The 17629-nt window shown below is 44.9% G+C and overlaps 1 protein-coding gene across 1 annotated transcript in view; it reads left to right on the top strand.

Annotated features, from left to right (window-relative positions):
- AK6 (adenylate kinase 6) overlaps positions 1–17629 on the top strand; it is a 90542-nt gene that overhangs the window by 48172 nt on the left and 24741 nt on the right. Inside the window, exons 2-4 of the mRNA XM_086960822.1 lie at positions 5366–5458; positions 16896–16954; positions 17047–17192. Of these exons, the coding sequence (XP_086816948.1) occupies positions 5366–5458; positions 16896–16954; positions 17047–17192 (298 nt within the window). The remainder of the gene's footprint in view (positions 1–5365; positions 5459–16895; positions 16955–17046; positions 17193–17629) is intronic.

Genomic DNA, 17629 nt, shown 5'->3' with positions numbered 1-17629 from the left:
CTAACCGAAGTATAAAATACGTGGTAAATGTGCTCCGAAGTAAAAACTATGGAGTAAAGGCTGTTTCCTCTTTTGAAGGGGTTGCGTGCTGTTCATCCTTCTCTGAAGCACTTCCCTTTGTGGGATCTTTCTTTGGTTGGGGGGGGGGGGGGGGGCACTGTTGGCTCCTCCTTTTGAGCCCCTGGACTCTTGTGATTTGCGTTTGTTGTCCCTCAAGACTTTCCTTCTGTGGGCTATGTCCTCTCTGCCTTTGTGTGAACTGGGTGCTCCTGTCTTTTAAGCATCCTTTTCGTAGGTTTTTTAAAACAGTTTTTATTTGTCTGAATACACATGAGGCATAGCTCCGAGCACTGGAGACTGCTGCAAACATTGGCATGGCAAAAATATCATATGCATACTTTTATAGGAAACACTCCCCCTCCCGCCCTTCCCCAAACCCCCCCCCCCTCCCAATTGTGCTGCTGCTAAGATAGAAAAGAAAAAACAGTTGTACATTAGACATGCGGACTCCAAACAAGACACTTCACAATATTACCAAATGTCCGGATGTCAAGGCGACGGGAGGGCCGTTCTATCAGGCGGAGGGTCCAAGTTCAGCCACCGGTAGTTGGCCCACCTCTTCCAGATTTTAAAGTGCTTGCCAGGGCATCCCCTGGCCAGAAATATAGGTTGCTCCAGCCCCATGCAGAAGTCCATGCCGTTCCTCCAGGCGGCCAGAGGCGGGGCTTGGGGCCCCTTCCAGTCTTTGGCAATGTCTCATTGGCTAACGTTAGGCCCAGAAGCAGCAAATGACACTTGTACCTGTTGCCCCCAATGCCCTCCATGACCTGCGGTAACGCTAGTTTAGGGTCCCGAGGAAGCACCCAGGCCAACACCTCAGATAAACATCTAAAGACCCCATCCCAGAACCTTTTGTAGTGCTGAACAACCCCATGTAGTGTGTAGGAGTGTGCCCACCTCCAGGCCACACCGAAGACAGTCCGGAGAACCCACCATGCCCGCCACAAGCGCTGCTGTGTGAAATATGTGCAATGTAGATATTTGAATTGGATCAGGCGCAGGAGAGTGGAAATTGCAGCAGCCCGCGGGCTTTCTAGGGCTTCATTCCAGTCTTCCTCCTCTAAATCCCCAACATCCTCCTCCCACACAGACCTAAATTTAAGTAGATCGGAGGAGCAGTGGTGGACCAGTGTCTGGTAGATGTGTGAGATTTTCTTATCCGGCAACTCGCCCATGAATAGTTTAGATGTAGCGGACTAAAGTCGGGGAACTGCTCAAGAGCAGTCAAGTAGGGCGTTGGAGCATGTCGAAATTGAAGATATTTAAAAAACTGGGAGCGGGGCATCCCAAACTTGTCCTGCAAGTTCTGAAATGACTTCAGGGAACATCCTATCATCCCGTCCCCCAGCGAGGAAATGCCTATCGCGTCCCATCCCCGGAAGACCACAAGCGCGGCCAGGTGCGGCAGGCGACCATTATGCTAAAGAGGGGTTTCCTGAGTGAGCACGTCCCACCATCCCATCCGACGCAGCACCTGCCTCCAGCCGTAGAACACCACCTGCGCGGCAGAGGGAAGACACTGCCGAAGCGCCGCCGAGTACAGCAGCGTATGGACCGAAGCCGAGCCCATGAGGAATCTCTCAACGCGTCCTGTAGCCTTACTTTTAACCGCTGGTGACGGCCCAGTTATTAAAATTTAATTTACCCTCGGGTACTGGGAACACCACCAAGCCGTTTTAAATCGCAACTCACCCAACCTCACTGCACTCAGCAATATACCACGTGACAGAACCAATTTTGAGTACTGTAACACTTTGGTCCTTTTTGTTTAGTCTCTACGTGAGCCATGTCGATATCTCCATGCATCTGTCCAATCCAGGACTGATGCCAGAGCATGTAGTTTGGTGGTGGAAACCCCCATCAACCCCCCCCCCCGCGCCACCTGTCACTTCCCAGGTCCATAACGTCATTCCAATCCCCCCATACTATTAAGGGTATCAGGCATGGCACCCCAGAGGGACATGAGCTGTTCCACAAGGGGCCACTGCAGAGGCGGCGGGGCATACACACTACCCAGGGTCACCATGTCTCCCCCTATCCTGCCATGCACGAAAACATACCTGCCCTGTGTGTCAGCCCAGAGTCGATCATGCACATAGGAACCAGACGGTGTATTAGGATAGCAACCTCCCTAGACCCCCTTGTGAACCCAGAGTGGTATACCTGTGTGAACCCTAACCGTTGGAGGCACAGTGCCTTCGTGCCAAGCAGATGTGTTTCCTGAAGAAATAAGACGTCCGCCCAGCTCTCTTTGCATATTGGAGAACAGCCACCCTCTTTCCCTTATCTAGCACCCCTCGCACATTCCAGCTCAATATTCGCTAGGAGCCAGGGCCTACCTGTCCCTCCCGTCCCACAGCAGACATAGGACTGTATTGCTATATAGAATATGGTGTCCTGGTGACTCAGCACGTACAACGCATGACCAACACATAGCAGCGGAACAAGCGCCAACAAAAACCCCAATTCCCCCCCCCCCCCCACTCTGTTCCTCCCAAACATGGAAGCACCTGTCTCGGCCGGACCGCAGCCCGGGCCCCAACCGGGGACCCAGGACCACCCCTCCAATGGATCCCCAAGTGACAACCCATATAACGGGGCTCTCACTCCCTCCCACCCACACCTGTTGGGTCAGGCTCCCAGCCCTTGTAAGCTGCGCACCAAAGCATCCATGATTACCATACATACAGTTTTATGGAACAGTCTCCGACTTTATGGCGCATCCGATTGCTGTGTTGGCGCCGGATCCCCCCCCCGGCGAGATGCAGAGCTGGAACGTGAGCCGGGTCCAGATTTCGATTGCCTGCGATGGCGCTGCTGACATATGAGGCCCTCACGGGCCCTTCCACTTGAAGAGCAGTCCGACTCTCCGCCCTGGGCCGCGTTGACTTAGATTTTCACCGTGTCGTCCGTCCAGTGAAATACCTCCTCTGGGGTATCAAAGAACAGTGTGCGGGATTTGTAGATCACCTGCAACCGCGCCGAATACAGCAAGGCATAATGCAGCTTAAGGCATCGAAGGCGAGCCTTGGCGGCTAGAAAGGATTGACGCTGCTGCACTACTAACTGCGCGTAGTCCGGGTAGATGAGGATAGTCGCATTATCCTAAGTGAGATAGGCTTTCACTCGCGCTTGCCGCAAGATGACATCGCAGTCCGAGTAGTTTAGAAACTTGGCGATAATCGGTCGCGGGCGAGCTCCCACTGGGGGTTTCTGCATAAGAGCCCGATGGGCCCTCTCCACAACGAAACAGCGTGATAGCATGTCCGGGGAAGCCAGCCCTCCAGCCACTGGGCCAGAAAGCGCTCCACATTGTCTCCCTCACAGCCTTCAGGAAAGCCCATGAAGCGAAGATTGTTCCGGCGGGCCCGCCCTTCCGTGTCTTCGACCCTCATTGCCAGGCCTTTTTGTATCTTCTCCATGGCTGCCATATTCTTTATCAATACAGACACATCACCCTCCACCTCGGATATTCGGGTCTCCGCGCCGGTGATCCGCTCCACCGCATTCCTCAGGTCCTGGCGGAGCAGTGTGACATCGGCCCCAACAGCCCTGATCTTGGTGTCTAGCATGTCCCTGGGCTGCGTTATGGCCGCCAGCAAAGCGGCATTATCCGGCGCACAGGCCTACGAACCCCCGCCACCAGTCCCCTGGCCCGCCTCTGTGAATTTGTCGAGGGTCCCCTGCTAGGTGTGGCCGCCTCCAGCATGGCCCTGCGTCATTGTGACAGTCGCTCTAGGCACCAACAGTTAAGTCCAAAGGGCCCCACGCCGATGGGCAGCAGACTGCCCAGCCCCAGCGCCCACAGTCGCAGGCAACCAGCCCACTGAACTCCACAATGTCCGGTAGGCCAGGGGCTATGTATCGAGGTGTCTGGGGGGGGGGCCCCCCTCGCCAGGGGACCGAAGCCAGCCGGGCCCAGCAGGAGTTCCACCAAGCCACCGACGCACACTCCACTTCACAGGTCCCAGGGGTCCATCAGCCTCCTACCGGGGCCTGATCTAGCCCCGAGCTCCGCGATCCCAATGAAGGGCTATCGTCAATGTGGCCAGATGCGGGAAGCAGAGGGACACCATACCGCTCCCTGCTTGCTCACTCCACTCACCGCAGCCCCAGAGTCACCGCATGGCCCACCTGGCCGCTGCCGCCGTCTCGGCCCAGGGGCACAACTCGCCGACCTGCCGAGACCTGGGCTCCCTCCACACTCTAGGCCCACCGAGTGGGTACGAGGATAGCACAAGATGGCAGCCGCTCCCCCTATACTGCTCCGATGCAGGGCTTCTCCCGGCCCTCAAGGGCGCTGTCCCGCCGTCAGCTGCACTCCGGCGGCAACTCAGGTCCCTCGCCTCTCAGGATGTCAGATGCGCTCAGCCCCTGTGTATCAGGGCTAGCCGCGCCCCATCTGGATCCGCCGCACTGCTTCGCGGGTGCCGCGGAACCGGAGCCCCCGGTCGGCAGCGTGAAAATCAAGGTTCTGGCCTCTGGCCTCACCAGACTCCGCAGGCCGCCGCTCGTCGCCGGGGCTCTGCACTTCTCCCGGCTCATCAGGAATCAGCCGCCGCCACGGACAATGCGCCCAGGACCACACAGGAGACTTCTGTGCCCTCGTTGATGCTCAGGGCAAGGATAATAGAACAGGATAGGTAACGGCTGTTCGGAGCTCATACTCTACACGACCACCATCGTTGCCGGTCAACCTTTTCGTAGGGTTTTTTGAAGACAGAATCGTTTTGAGGCCTTTCCTTTCGTCCTAAGGTTGTGGTCCACAGGTTACTCTGGGCCTGAATACCCAGCAACCTCCTGTAGTCCAGATAAATATTCTAGATTTTATTTGCGCTTCAGAAACTGTGAAAATAAACAGTTGCGATTACGTATTCTGAAGTAAATCATGCATGTTTGTGACATCCCTGCCTTTTCCAGAATTCAGTTGTTAGTATTGAACAATACCAATCTGGTTTACTCTGTAGATGAGTGCATTTATTTGTAACCTTAACTTCAAAGGTTTAAAATTTTCAAGGTTGTATGAACCTAATGTAATGACTAATTTCAAATTTAACTTTTACAAAAATAGATAACCAAAAGCCTATGGTAAAATGAGTAAGTTGTGTAAGGTTGGAGTAAAGCTCTGTTATGAACTCAGCACTAATATTTAAGGGCAACACCGTTCAAGTAAAAAAGACTCTAAATGGTGATGTAAAGTAGCATATGAATTTTTTTTGTGAGATAAATCTTGAACATTTAGGCACATCCACTCCTGTTTCCTTCCCAGTAACTAAATATTATTTACTTTTTTTTTTTTTCGCAGGCACACCAGGTGTTGGAAAAACTACGCTGGGTAAAGAACTGGCAGAACGTACAGGACTAACGTATATCAGTGTAAGCGATCTAGCAAAAGAAGGTACGTTTGTTTGCAAATACTTTGTTTATTTTTCAATAATTGTCCTCTTCACTCACACTTTTTGGTGCAGCTGAATTGTGAAAACAGCCATCTAATAATGAGTCTGGTAAAGGGAATTAGTCCATTCTCCATTTAACCAGTGGAGCCTAGTTGATTCAATATATAGAGTTGTGCTGTAGGTTCTGATCTTGAAGACCGGAAGGATGATCTAAATATTCATAGGAAAAACGTACCTATAACTATCTGTCTCCCCGTGTTCCATATCTCTGCTTTGATTACCCCCCCTTTTTCCCTTGTCACTTTTCCCACCTTACTTGGAGTACTTGCTGAAACATTCTTCCAGTGAAATGCTCTCTTATAGTAAAAAAATTGCAAACAATGCAAATGCAAATTAAAGACCTTATTTTACTTAAAAATGGAGTTCGATTAGGGTGTTGGTTATTAATAACTCAATTTAATGTAATTATCTTAAAGTTAATATTAACCCCTTCCATGCTCATGACGAGCTCAGCTCGTCATGAGGTAGCCTGGAGCTGTGCTCATGACGAGCTGAGCTCGTCATGACACCAGCAAAATGGCAATTCCCAGCACAGGAGGGGAATTGCCTTAGCAGCCATAGTGTTAAGGAAGCTATTGGTTTCGTAGTAACCTTTTGGATTGAGAGTAGGGAATGGCATAAAGATAGGAAGAAGTGAACTATGATGGAAAGGTATTTTCTTTGAGAGTAGATTGGTGAAGTAAAAGTACAACAACATATTTGCATGTTATTATTTAATTTTTTTTAAATTAATTTGACATGTTGGCAAGCTGGCACTAGAAGACTGATTTACTTATTTTTTTTAATACATTTTCCTATGGCTGAAACGTTAATGAAGGGCTTTACGTGGTATTCGCTCACAATCACTGCACCAAGAGACAACTTTTAAATTTGACGTTTGTGTGCATCTAAATAAATCTATTTTGTTTTATTGAAATTGACGTGTAGTTAAAATTGTGTTTGGTATGAGTGGTAATGGTTGTGCCTAATTTTGTATTTTTTGGCATGGCGTGTGGGTAACCAAAATATAAATGTTAGTTCTTGTGGTGAATGGCTATTTGGAGCTGGTGGCAACAGGCTTGTAAAATGCCTGTCCTTCTTAAGACTGCGACAATTAAAAACCTCCTGTTTGAAGGAGTCTGTACACGCGTGTTCATGAGTGTCTATAAGCAGACATGTAAATGCTGGTAATAAGTGTCTGTAGAAGTTAACTGTACTTGTTGCATCTTGGTGGGGTGTGCAGTTCTATTTACTTTTTTGTTGGGTGATTCCTACGTTTGGAATTGGGTGGTAGCAGTTGTTCTACTGCTTGTGCTTTTTAGGTCTCGCTGAAGCAATGCGTAAGCATTGTTTTCGGCGAGGTTATAGTAAGCGGATTTCAAAACTCTACCCACTGCGGATCACATACAGTTCATGTGAGAGCCATTCGCTCCCCTTACCCCTCCCACAAAGCAAGACACGAACATCAAAGCCATTTGCTAGCAGCCACTTAACGGCTCTGCAGGTCATAAACATGACCATCTGCGCGTGAATCGGAATGCTGGCATGGTTGCCCAGCCCCCCTCCCTGCGCTGCCTTTCCTCTGCTCAGCTTCAACTGGTGCCAAATGGAGAAACTATTACATCCGTTTACACCACCATAGACTAAAAGCAATGACTAAAACTTGGCAACACGTCTTTTCAACACGTGCACCGAAGTTCTGCTGATTACCCTCCCCCTCTAATCTATGCCCTCTCCCTCCTCCCCTCTGTCTCTTCCTTGACTCCCGTCATAGTCCCTCCCTTTCAATTCGATCTTTCTCGCTCCCTCCTCCTCTTCCACTCTTACGCTCACCCTTCTCTTCCCTCTGCCACCGCCCCGGATACCGATGCCTCTTATTTAAAAAAAAAAAAAAACTTTTTGAGTTGGGAGTCTGCCCTATTACCCCCCGCCACATCAATGCCGAGAGCTTATTTCCCTACCCTATTACTCTTCCCCCCCCAACAGCAAAAGTTCACATCAAAGATAACGAATCAACATAGAGCATTTGAGTTAGAGCGTTACACAGCGCCACACTTTCACAACATAGACAAGTATAGTTGACCACTGCCCCAGCAGCAAAGGTATACGCTTTCTAGCAGTTATTCCTCTTGAAAGGTTTTTCTAGTTTATATTTTTTTTAAATCATCGATGGGCCTACACACAACACATTTTATACTTTTAAAGATGCGAAAGAAAAGCAATGACAAACTTGGCAGCACGTCTTTTCAACAAGTGCACCGAAGTTCTGCTGATTAATGCCAACTGAGAAATGGCCTTAGAGCCAAAAATGCACTGAGGAAGGGAAACGAAATTAAACTATTCAATTGAGAAGACATTGTAACCTATTGAAATTCTAGTATGCACAATTATAAAGTGCATTTTTGATTGACATCTGACGTGGATAAAAAAAAAAATTTCAACTGGTCAATGAAAATTAACGAGCACTTTAATTGAAATCACACTTGAACGTGACACATGTAAAACAAAACAACGTTTTATAGCTGTACACGTATAGCCTGTTGCTAGATGTTCGTGTACTTTGAGACACTCATTGGGGTTCAGTGTTTGGGGTATGGTGTGCTTCTGGACCAATGAACCCCACCCAGAAGTCCCACTCCTGGCCCAGCAAATGTCAGACAGTGTAAAAATACTTCCAGCCGTACAGGTCCGCCTGAGCATTCTTTTACACTTTTTTGCCATTCAGAAAATCTGTCGAACAGAGGCATGGACTTAGCATACAATTCGACACTTGGGGCAGGCAGCCGAATGTGCTAAACAAATATATTTATATTTATTTTTTCTGCGGGGAAAACATTTTCTCTGTCAAAACATGTACCTTTTTAACATTCATTCTCCTTCCTAGTATCACAAAAAGTGTATTTATTTGTTGTCACGTACCATAAAAACATATACAGTTTCACTTGTAAAAATGCACTTTTTATAGTTTCTTCCATGGAATGCAAAGCTTATGTTTCTGGCACATAGTTTGTATCTTAGGGCTCTCAGGAGGCATGCTATAACCTCCCTTGGGGGTTAAGGTAATTCAGTGTAACCAGAAGCCCCTGGAATTAAGCAATTCTGCAACCTTTTCTGCGTAACAATGGATTTGCCACACTTGCCGTCATCTGCATAGTTTGTAAACATTTTTTTTTCTTATACATTTTTTTTATTCCTCATATACCATTGATGGGTATACCAAATGGGGAAACCTCTCTCCTCTCTCCAATGGAACGATGTTCCGCCCTCAGTTATTCACAACATAGGAGAAAAAGAGATTGGGGAAACCCCACTGGTCACAACTGCTTGCTTGCTCCACTCCAGCCCTTCCTGTATCCATGGCCCTCTGTTTAACTGGAGGCTAAGCACCAACAGAGCCCAGGTGAAATCATCGGAATATAGTTTTATCTCATCTAATCCGCCACGCCACTAGGGCCGCCCAGATTTTGTCATGGCTGGTGCTATCACAAGCTATATCCAACTCCGAGATGTAAATTATATATTTTAGACATTCAGCAAAGACAGGTGGATTGATGTTTTTCCAGGCCTTACATATTTCCCTTCTTGCCAAGACCATTACATAGAAAACAAATTTGGTCTTCAAGTCGTTAAGCTGGTATTTTGGAATGAGCCCGAACATAACCGTCTCAGTAGTAAATGAAAATTGTATGTCCAACACATCTGCTATGAATCCTTCCATTTGTGACCAAAAATTTATAAGCCTAGGGCATTCTACAAACATATGTAGGTCATCCGCATCAGGGGCTTTAACTCTTGGACAAGGATATTCTAAACTTACGATCTAGGCAAGTTTTTTTTTAGAGAACAGTATACTCTATACAGAGTGAATAAGTGATTCCTTTTAAGGGGTGCAGCCTTCACTATTGCATGTAACATCATAAATGAATCTTTCCACAAGTCTTCCAACTTATTATAGTCAAACGGCTACCCCACCCCATAGTTTATGGAGTTCTTGTTGCGTAATTCCCTTGATCTCCAACATGGCTTCGTACCAATAGGATACCTCTTTTTTCCACCTCTCCTTCCTTTTTACCAAATCCAACGTACATACTAGATCATCCGGAGCCCATGGCATTGTGGCCCACCAGTTAGACAGCTGGTAGTACTTAAATCGGGTTAAGGTTCCTCCTGTCAAATTAGAAATGGTATCCCAGTCTAGGAGCTGTGAGTTTTTTTGGAGATCTTGCCATTGTGAAATGCCCGCCATTCTAAGGGGAATTGATAGTTGATCTTTCAAGCATTCAGGTGTCCCTGGGGAATACCATATTGGAGCCTGAGGCATACAATACGGGATTCCTAGCTTTCTCCTGAGGAATACCCAATTCTTCAGGGATGTGCCCAATATCTTTAACCTCAATTTTTTATAGAATCTAGTATCTCCCAATTTAAACAGGAAATATTCATGACCTTGGGGAATACCCTGCAATAGCGCCTGAAATAGCCGACCCATTGAGGACGTATCTGCTATATCTGCCATTGACCTAAAGTTTTTCAAATGGAATGAATAACAGTAGATTAATATATCTAGCATTGCCAGCCTTCCCATTCTCAATTTTCTCCTTAGTTTTTTCCAGGAGATGCAAGGAGATTTTGAATTCCATATAAAGGAACCTATTTTTCCTTGAATGTTCGCTATATCCTTTGGGCTAAAACTCTGTGGTATTGAATTGAACAGAAAGGTCACTTTAGGCAAGATAACCATTTTTATCAGGTTTGCTCTCCCGAAGATATTTAGCGGAAGGCCAGACCAACGCTGTAAGAGCCCACATACCTCTTTATACACTTTGCTGTAATTAGTTTTTGATCTCTCTGAGATATCTTGTGTGGAGAACTCCGAGATATCTCATCTGTAGCTTAGCTATGTGTGTTCCTGGTATCTGATTCCACTGCATAATCTCCGTTTTATCCTTGTTTATTTTATACCCTGAAATTTCAACAAAGGTCTCAGCCAGATCAAAAAGTCGTGGAATTGCAATTTCAGGATTGGTAGTATACATTAAAAGGTCATCTGCATATAATGCAACTTTTAAAACTAGTTCATGCAAAAAAAATGGCATAATCCACATATATGATCTTAACTGGGTGGCCAACGGTTCAATGTATAAATTAAACAATAAAGGTGACAGGGGACACCCCTGCCTTGTACCCCGAGATATTTTTACCCAATCTGTGAGAGTGCCGTTAACTAAGATTCTGGCTTTTGGGTTTAGATATAGTGTTTGAATTGAAGATATAAAATTTTTAGGAAACCCAAACCCAGTCAATGCTTCCCAAAGATATGGCCAACTAACTTGGTCAAATGCCTTAGCGGCATCTATTGCCACTATTGTTAACGGGAGTTTCTTGTCTGTGGCATAATCTATAGCGGCAATAGCCTGGAAAGTTAATTCATTTAACTGCCTCCCTGGCATGAACCCTCTCTGATCCTCAAGCACAGCCGATTTAATCACCTTAGCCAATCTCGCTGCCAACACCCCTGAAAAGATTTTATAATCTGTATTAAGCAGCGAGATCGGCCGGTAGGACTCAATAACCAGAGGATCCTTATTAGGTTTCAAGACCAATGTAACTGTAGCCTCCAACCAAGTTTGAGGAATAGGTTCTCCTGTCACATATATTTTATTAAATAAAGTTGTATGGACAGGCACAACGATATCTGAATCTATTTGGTAAATTTCAATTGGAAGCCCATCGGGGCCTGCTGCTTTCCCCTTCGCCATTTTCCTCAACTGGTTATATACCTCTCACTCCTTGATAGTAGAACTCAGAAAGGAACTATCCGACACTGTTAGTTGAGGTCAGTCAAGTTGTTCTAGCCAATTCCCGGCCCTTTGGGGTAAAGGGTCGCTATCCCCTGCATATAGCTTTGGCATATAAGTTTTTAGCCTCTTCGGATATCTGGTCATTGTTATACGATATGGTACCTGTACTATTAGTTTTTAACCCACTTATTTGGTTTCTGGCCCTATCCGTCCTAGCCTTCCATGCTAAGATGTCCGCACTTTTCTCCGTATGAGAAATTCTGCAACTTACTCGCATCCCATCTATCTTTAATGATCTTATCAAGGCTAGCCTGATATTTAGCTCTTAATCCCTCCAGTTCTTTCTGAATAGAGACCAGATTCTCCTGCTAATTTAAGGATGCCGTCTGCAGCGGCTGTTCCTTTTTGTTTTATTAAGGCTATAGAATCCTCCTCCGCTTTTCTCCTGGCTTTATTCCTACTAATCATGACAGTAGTGAAGTAACCCCTTAAGTATGATTTTAAAAGATTCCCACACTATTTGGTCGGAGTTAGTGGAACTGTTAAACCTGAAATATTCAGCCATCTGCTTCAAGATACTATCTTTTAAATCTTCTTGTCTACTCCGCGTCTCCTGCTGGATCTTAATTACTATCTCAACCATTGAATGGTCAGAAAAAATAGCTGGAGTATAAGAAATGGTGTCAATCGCGGGGAAAAGGCCTTGGTCTACTAAAAAAAAAAAAAAAAATTGATACGTGAATGGTGTCTGTCTAGGACTATAAAACGAGTAATCCCTTTTTTCCTTATTTTTAATCCCCCAAACATCAATTAGATTAAAGTCTTTCATAATATTTTTCAATTCTCTTTTTGATTTGTAAGGAGGGGAAAAGATAGCCCTGGAGGTACGATCTAGACTTAAATCAAAAACTAAATTAAAATTGCCTCCAAGGATAACGGGTATACTCATAGTGGAAAGACTAATTTTCAAATTTAGGAGGGCCTCTGGAGAGTCTTGATTAGGTCCATAATATGCTGCACAGGCAAATCTCACATTATCCATGATCAAAGAGGCGGTTAACCATCTGCCTGAACAATCGGTTTCATATCTTTCTACCCGAATCCCGCAATTAGCCCAAATAATCACTGCCACCCCCTTTAGTACTTCCACTTTGTCTAGAGCAAAGTAAGTCTTGAATCCACTTTTGATTTTTAAAAGCTTCCCTGCATTCTAGTAATTCAAGATGGGTCTCTTCTAACCGCAAAATATGTGCCCCCAATTTATTCAAGAACTCGCAGATTCTATTCAATTTCCTTTTCTCCCTCAGACCATTAACGTTCCAAGTTATTATTTTTACTTTATTAATAGTACTGACCATTGAATTTAAGTAAGTATTTAAAGTATATCAAATAGAAATGCTAAGACTGGTGTTGAGACAGAGTTTTATCCAGTCTTTTAGCTCTATGAGGAATATATTTATTTTCAATCTCTCCCTCCCTCCTCCTCCCCCCTGAGGACCCCCCCTTCTTGGACTTTGGCGATCATATCGCCATTTTGTGAGGCCCCGCCCCAACTCTGATCCTGCCTCCTTGCGTGTATTTACTAAGTGATGTGCCTACCACTCTAAAAATGTGAGTATTTTCACCGCTTTCTCCCCCACTCCTTTTCTCCCCCCCCCCCCCCCCCCCCGAATGTGATATGTCGTGTCATCTCTCATGTCGTTCTCCTACTTAGGTTATCTACTCCTATTTACCCCTTTGTGATTCACTACTTCAATTGACTAATAAACCATGTATCAGAAAATCTTAATCTCCTTAATCTGTTTCATTGTCCAAACCCATTAATTTAGCCTATGTGCTATCGCTATCAGATGTCAAGAAATCACTTATCTGATGCTGATTCTTTGATGCTAACTAGGAAACTGTCAACTTCTTGAGTGGAGGTGAAATTGTATGTTTTATTCCTCCAAACTACTTTTAATGCTGCCGGAAATTTCATCATGACCTGTGCCCCTTGACTTCTCAGATCGGTCATATGGGACCCCAGCTCCCATTGTCTTTGTGCAGTGACCCTCCCTACATCCGAAAATCAATCTGAAGAGATGCGTCCACCAGAGCTCAAGCCAATATTAGCTCTTATACTGAATATGTCTGGAAATTGACCAGGATCTTCCTTGGGGCACTTCTATCTGATGTCCATGGAAAGGATCCCTGTGTGCCTGTTGAATCTCACTCTCAAGGTTGATATCTGGTCTGTCCTTCAGCACACCTTCTTTCAGTAATTTACATATTAGGGATTTCACATCTCCATTTTCCACTCCTTCAGGAGTTTTTAAAAATTTGAGATTATTCCTCCTAGTATGTATCTCTAGACGTTCCATTTCCAGTTGTAGAGATTTATTCTGAGCTTTTAGTTCGGAAATAATCGTGGAATGTGCCTGGGAGACCCTAGAGAGGACAGCCACTTCCCCTTCCAAGACTTCCGTCCGGGAACAGATATCATCCAATTTGCTCTCGAGATTGGTACATTTTTCGGCTACCTCTCTGATTCCCCTCTGAGATTTCGGGTTTTGGGAGTAGTTTGGCAAGTAGATCTTCATGTAGGGATCTAAAGCGACTCTCCATGTTACCAGTTTCATTTTCTTCGCATTGTACCCCTATGGATGGTATGGATGATACTGTTATGGGGATAGCTGGGGGCTGAGAGGTAGTCTTCGAAGGTACATCCATAAGTGGTTGGAGCGGAGGCTGGGTGTCTCCCTCTATGCTAACTGCCGGACATTCTGGATATAGAACTACTAGATCACCCCCATCTAAGTCGGTCTCTGGCGCAAACTGAAGTGGAGCATATTTATTTTGCACGACCACAGGTGCTTTACTCTGAGGCGGAGGAACCTTCTGCAATCCTAGTTTCAATTCTGCTAATTTACCACCCCCTCCTCCTGCAGCTGATACGGCCTTTTCCATTATTTTGAAATAGGTCTTTAAAGAGTGAGCCGGTTTAGGTTTTAATATAGTGGAGCTACCTTTTTTGATTTCTTTGTTTCCCCGGTTTTGCTTTGGTCCCTTCTCTCTCTTTCTCCGGCGCGGGGTCAAAGGAACCTGTTGGTTAGTACACTGATCTGCCGCAGAATCTAACAAATCTCTCTGGTTGTGAACGTGAGAGGTATCTATTCCTGACAATAGGTGCAACTTGTTGGGCTGATTGCCTCAGTACAATTAGCTGAGCTGTATCCCCTACTGTCCTCTCCCCCTTTCCAACCTCTGCCCCACTTCTCCAAGTTCCCTTCTGATCAAGAGATTTCACTTTTACATAGGGGGGTACCTTCAGTTGTAATGTCCGTTCCCCTACTGCCTTCCGGCTCAAAATCGTCAAACTCCCCTGCTGCCTTAACAGACACCTCCACATCAAGGTTTGAGTTATCCAGATAAAATTTGGAACAATACTGGCTCACCGCTACACTTGCATGCCTCGCATGTGGTGGTTAGACCCTTGCTGCTGCTGTACGGATTTTACACCAAGCTTTGGCACGATTTGCGCCCCACGCACTATACAGCAAGCTGCTCCCACTGTTCTTCGCCTCCGCCGTCCTAAGCCACGTCATCTGCTACCTTGCTTCCGCTTTCCGGTTAGCCTCTCAATCTGAGCCACGTGCAGACTCCAGGGTCCTAGCGCCTTCCGCTCCCCCGCAATCAGCTCGGAAGAATGAAAGCACAGAGCACAGAACCGATTAACGCAGTAAGAAATGGTTCAGCGTTTCGGCCAAAAACCCCCCGTAATCTCACCGCATTTGAATGTTATTTGGAGCTGTTTAACTCGATTTTCTGTGTCCAGGCGCTCCTATACGACTCTGCATTCACTCGCTCGGGACAGAGCTCTCGCAGCCAGCGTCAGCCTGCTGCCATCTTCCTCTCAAAGCTGTAGTTTGTAGATTTTAACAAAAAATAGTTTGTAGCTCGTTCAGTTTAAAAGGGACTAAAAACGCTACCACTCGTGTTGCCGAGCCGTGATAGACCATTTATCACGCGAGGAAAGGTTACCTTTCAATTGCTGATTACTGTATTAAGGTGTTAAACTGATATTAATGACTTCCCTCACCCCCTCACACTGCCTCACCCTCACATCCTCACCCTCCCTCATCGCAAAACATAGCATCGCTAAACATAGCATCGCATAACAAAACGCAACATAGCATAGCATAGCAAAGCATAGCATAACAAAGCATAGCATAACAAAGCATAGCATAACAAAGCATAGCATAACAAAGCATAGCATAACATAGCGTAGCATAGCATAACAAAACACAACAAAGCCTAGCATAGCACAACAAAGCCTAGCATAGCATAACAAAACATGGGGAGACCGCCGCTTTATAGTGGCGGCATCCAAATTATGGAATACTTTGCCACAATACATTAAGATGTCCTCCTCACTCCCTCAGTTCCGTAAGGGGCTAAAGACTTGGCTCTTTGATCAATAATGTACCTAACATCACTATGAGCCGCCAAAGATATTTAGGGAATCTTTTTTAGCGCCAAGACGCCTACTGGTATATGTTGCGCTTAATAAATTTGCTAAATAAATAAAATAAACACAACAAAGCATAGCATAACAAAACAGAGCATAGAATAGCAAAAGGAAACACAACAAAGCATAGCATAACAAAACAAAACCTAGCATAACAAAACACAACCACACATAGCATAACAAAACATAGCATAGCTTAACAAAACACAATAAAACATAGCATAGCAAAAATAGCATTCCAAACACAACAAAACATAGCATAACAAAGCATAGCATAACAAATCAAAGCATAGAATAGCAAAACATAGCATAGTATAGCATAACAAAACAAAACATAGGATAGCAAAATAAAACCTAGCATAGCATACAGCATCACTCCGGGGCACCAGAATATCCCTATGCGCTACCACAACATAACTGAACGCCACAGCATCACTCGTTCGCCATGACAACATCACTCAGCGCCACCACAGCATCAATCTGTGCAACCATTCGACAACACCTAGTTCAAATATGTTCTCTCAATGTTTCATGGTTTATTACAAATGTAACAAAAAGATGTTAATTTTCACTTCTGTTCTTGGATTTTCGTCACAATAAAATACACTGAACATAATCTTCACAAAAGTTATTTACAAAACTTTAAGCTATTGCCATTATAAATTACAATAACTTTTATTTAAGTATTATTGAATACAAATTAAGCCATTGTTTGTAATATCAATACATGTAAGTCACGTAAATACTACACATATTGCATTACAAATGCTATAGGTGTTACATTTGCGAAAGTAATAACTATTGGCATTGTAAATGACAAAGCTATTAATTTCGCTATTTTAAAGAAAACCTAAAAAAAAAATGTGACATTTACAATACCAATAGCTCAAACATTCCTAATGCGCGAGACCTATTGCATTGCAAATGCTTGTTTGAAAGGGCTGTTCGCAGCAGTACTTCTACATACTGCCCCCTGGGCTGGGGGAGAAGTGATTTCGGTAAGCTGCAGTGTTTCTGGTAGATAGTTAAATAAATATGGAAACTTGACGGTCATACTTGAAAACCATGGGGTCTTTTTTTTTTTTTTTGCAGGTAAATTATATGAAGGTTATGATGAAGAGTATGATTGCCCTGTTCTAGATGAAGACAGAGTGAGTACTTCTCATACTACAAATCTTCATTCTGTATTTGTTTTTTGGGTGTTATAATAATAGTTTCCATCCTTTTTCTGCTGCCTCTTCAGGTGATTGATGAACTTGAAGACAGGATGTCCAGAGGGGGAATGATTGTTGATTATCATGGCTGTGACTTCTTCCCGGAGCGGTGGTTTCAGATAGTATTTGTACTCCGCACTGACAATACTTTGCTCTATGAGAGATTGGAGACCAGGTAAGAGCTGGTACATGATAGTGATATGGTCGTAACTAAGAGAGGTTGTTAACTATTCTTTCTTATTGTCGCTGCATTCTGTCAAAGTTTTTTTAATGTGGCCAAGGTACAATATTTCCTTATGTGAGAAATAGGGTGCAATTGTCCCATTGTGCAATCCCCATCCATGAAAAAACTTGTCCTTGGAAGTACTAACGTTTATTTTTAACCTTTATTTTTAAACTGCTCTCCCCTGAGGCGGAAGCCGGGGGACTCTGTCTATCCCTTTACTTTTTTTAAACGAATACCTGCACTCGGCTGACATTGTCCACGCATAGGGCAGTGATTTAATCGATGTATTTTTAAATACATTTTGGGTGGCTAAACCACTGCGCTTACCCTCTGTGATCATCGCGCGCTGCAAAGCGCGACTGCTGTGCTTATTTCCAACAGCGCTG

Source organism: Lissotriton vulgaris, chromosome 3_1 (genome assembly GCF_964263255.1).
Source record: "Lissotriton vulgaris chromosome 3_1, aLisVul1.2, whole genome shotgun sequence".
NCBI lineage: Eukaryota > Metazoa > Chordata > Amphibia > Caudata > Salamandridae > Lissotriton > Lissotriton vulgaris.
The sequence above is the reverse complement of the archived record's forward strand: the minus strand, read 5'-3'. Positions and strand labels throughout refer to the sequence as shown.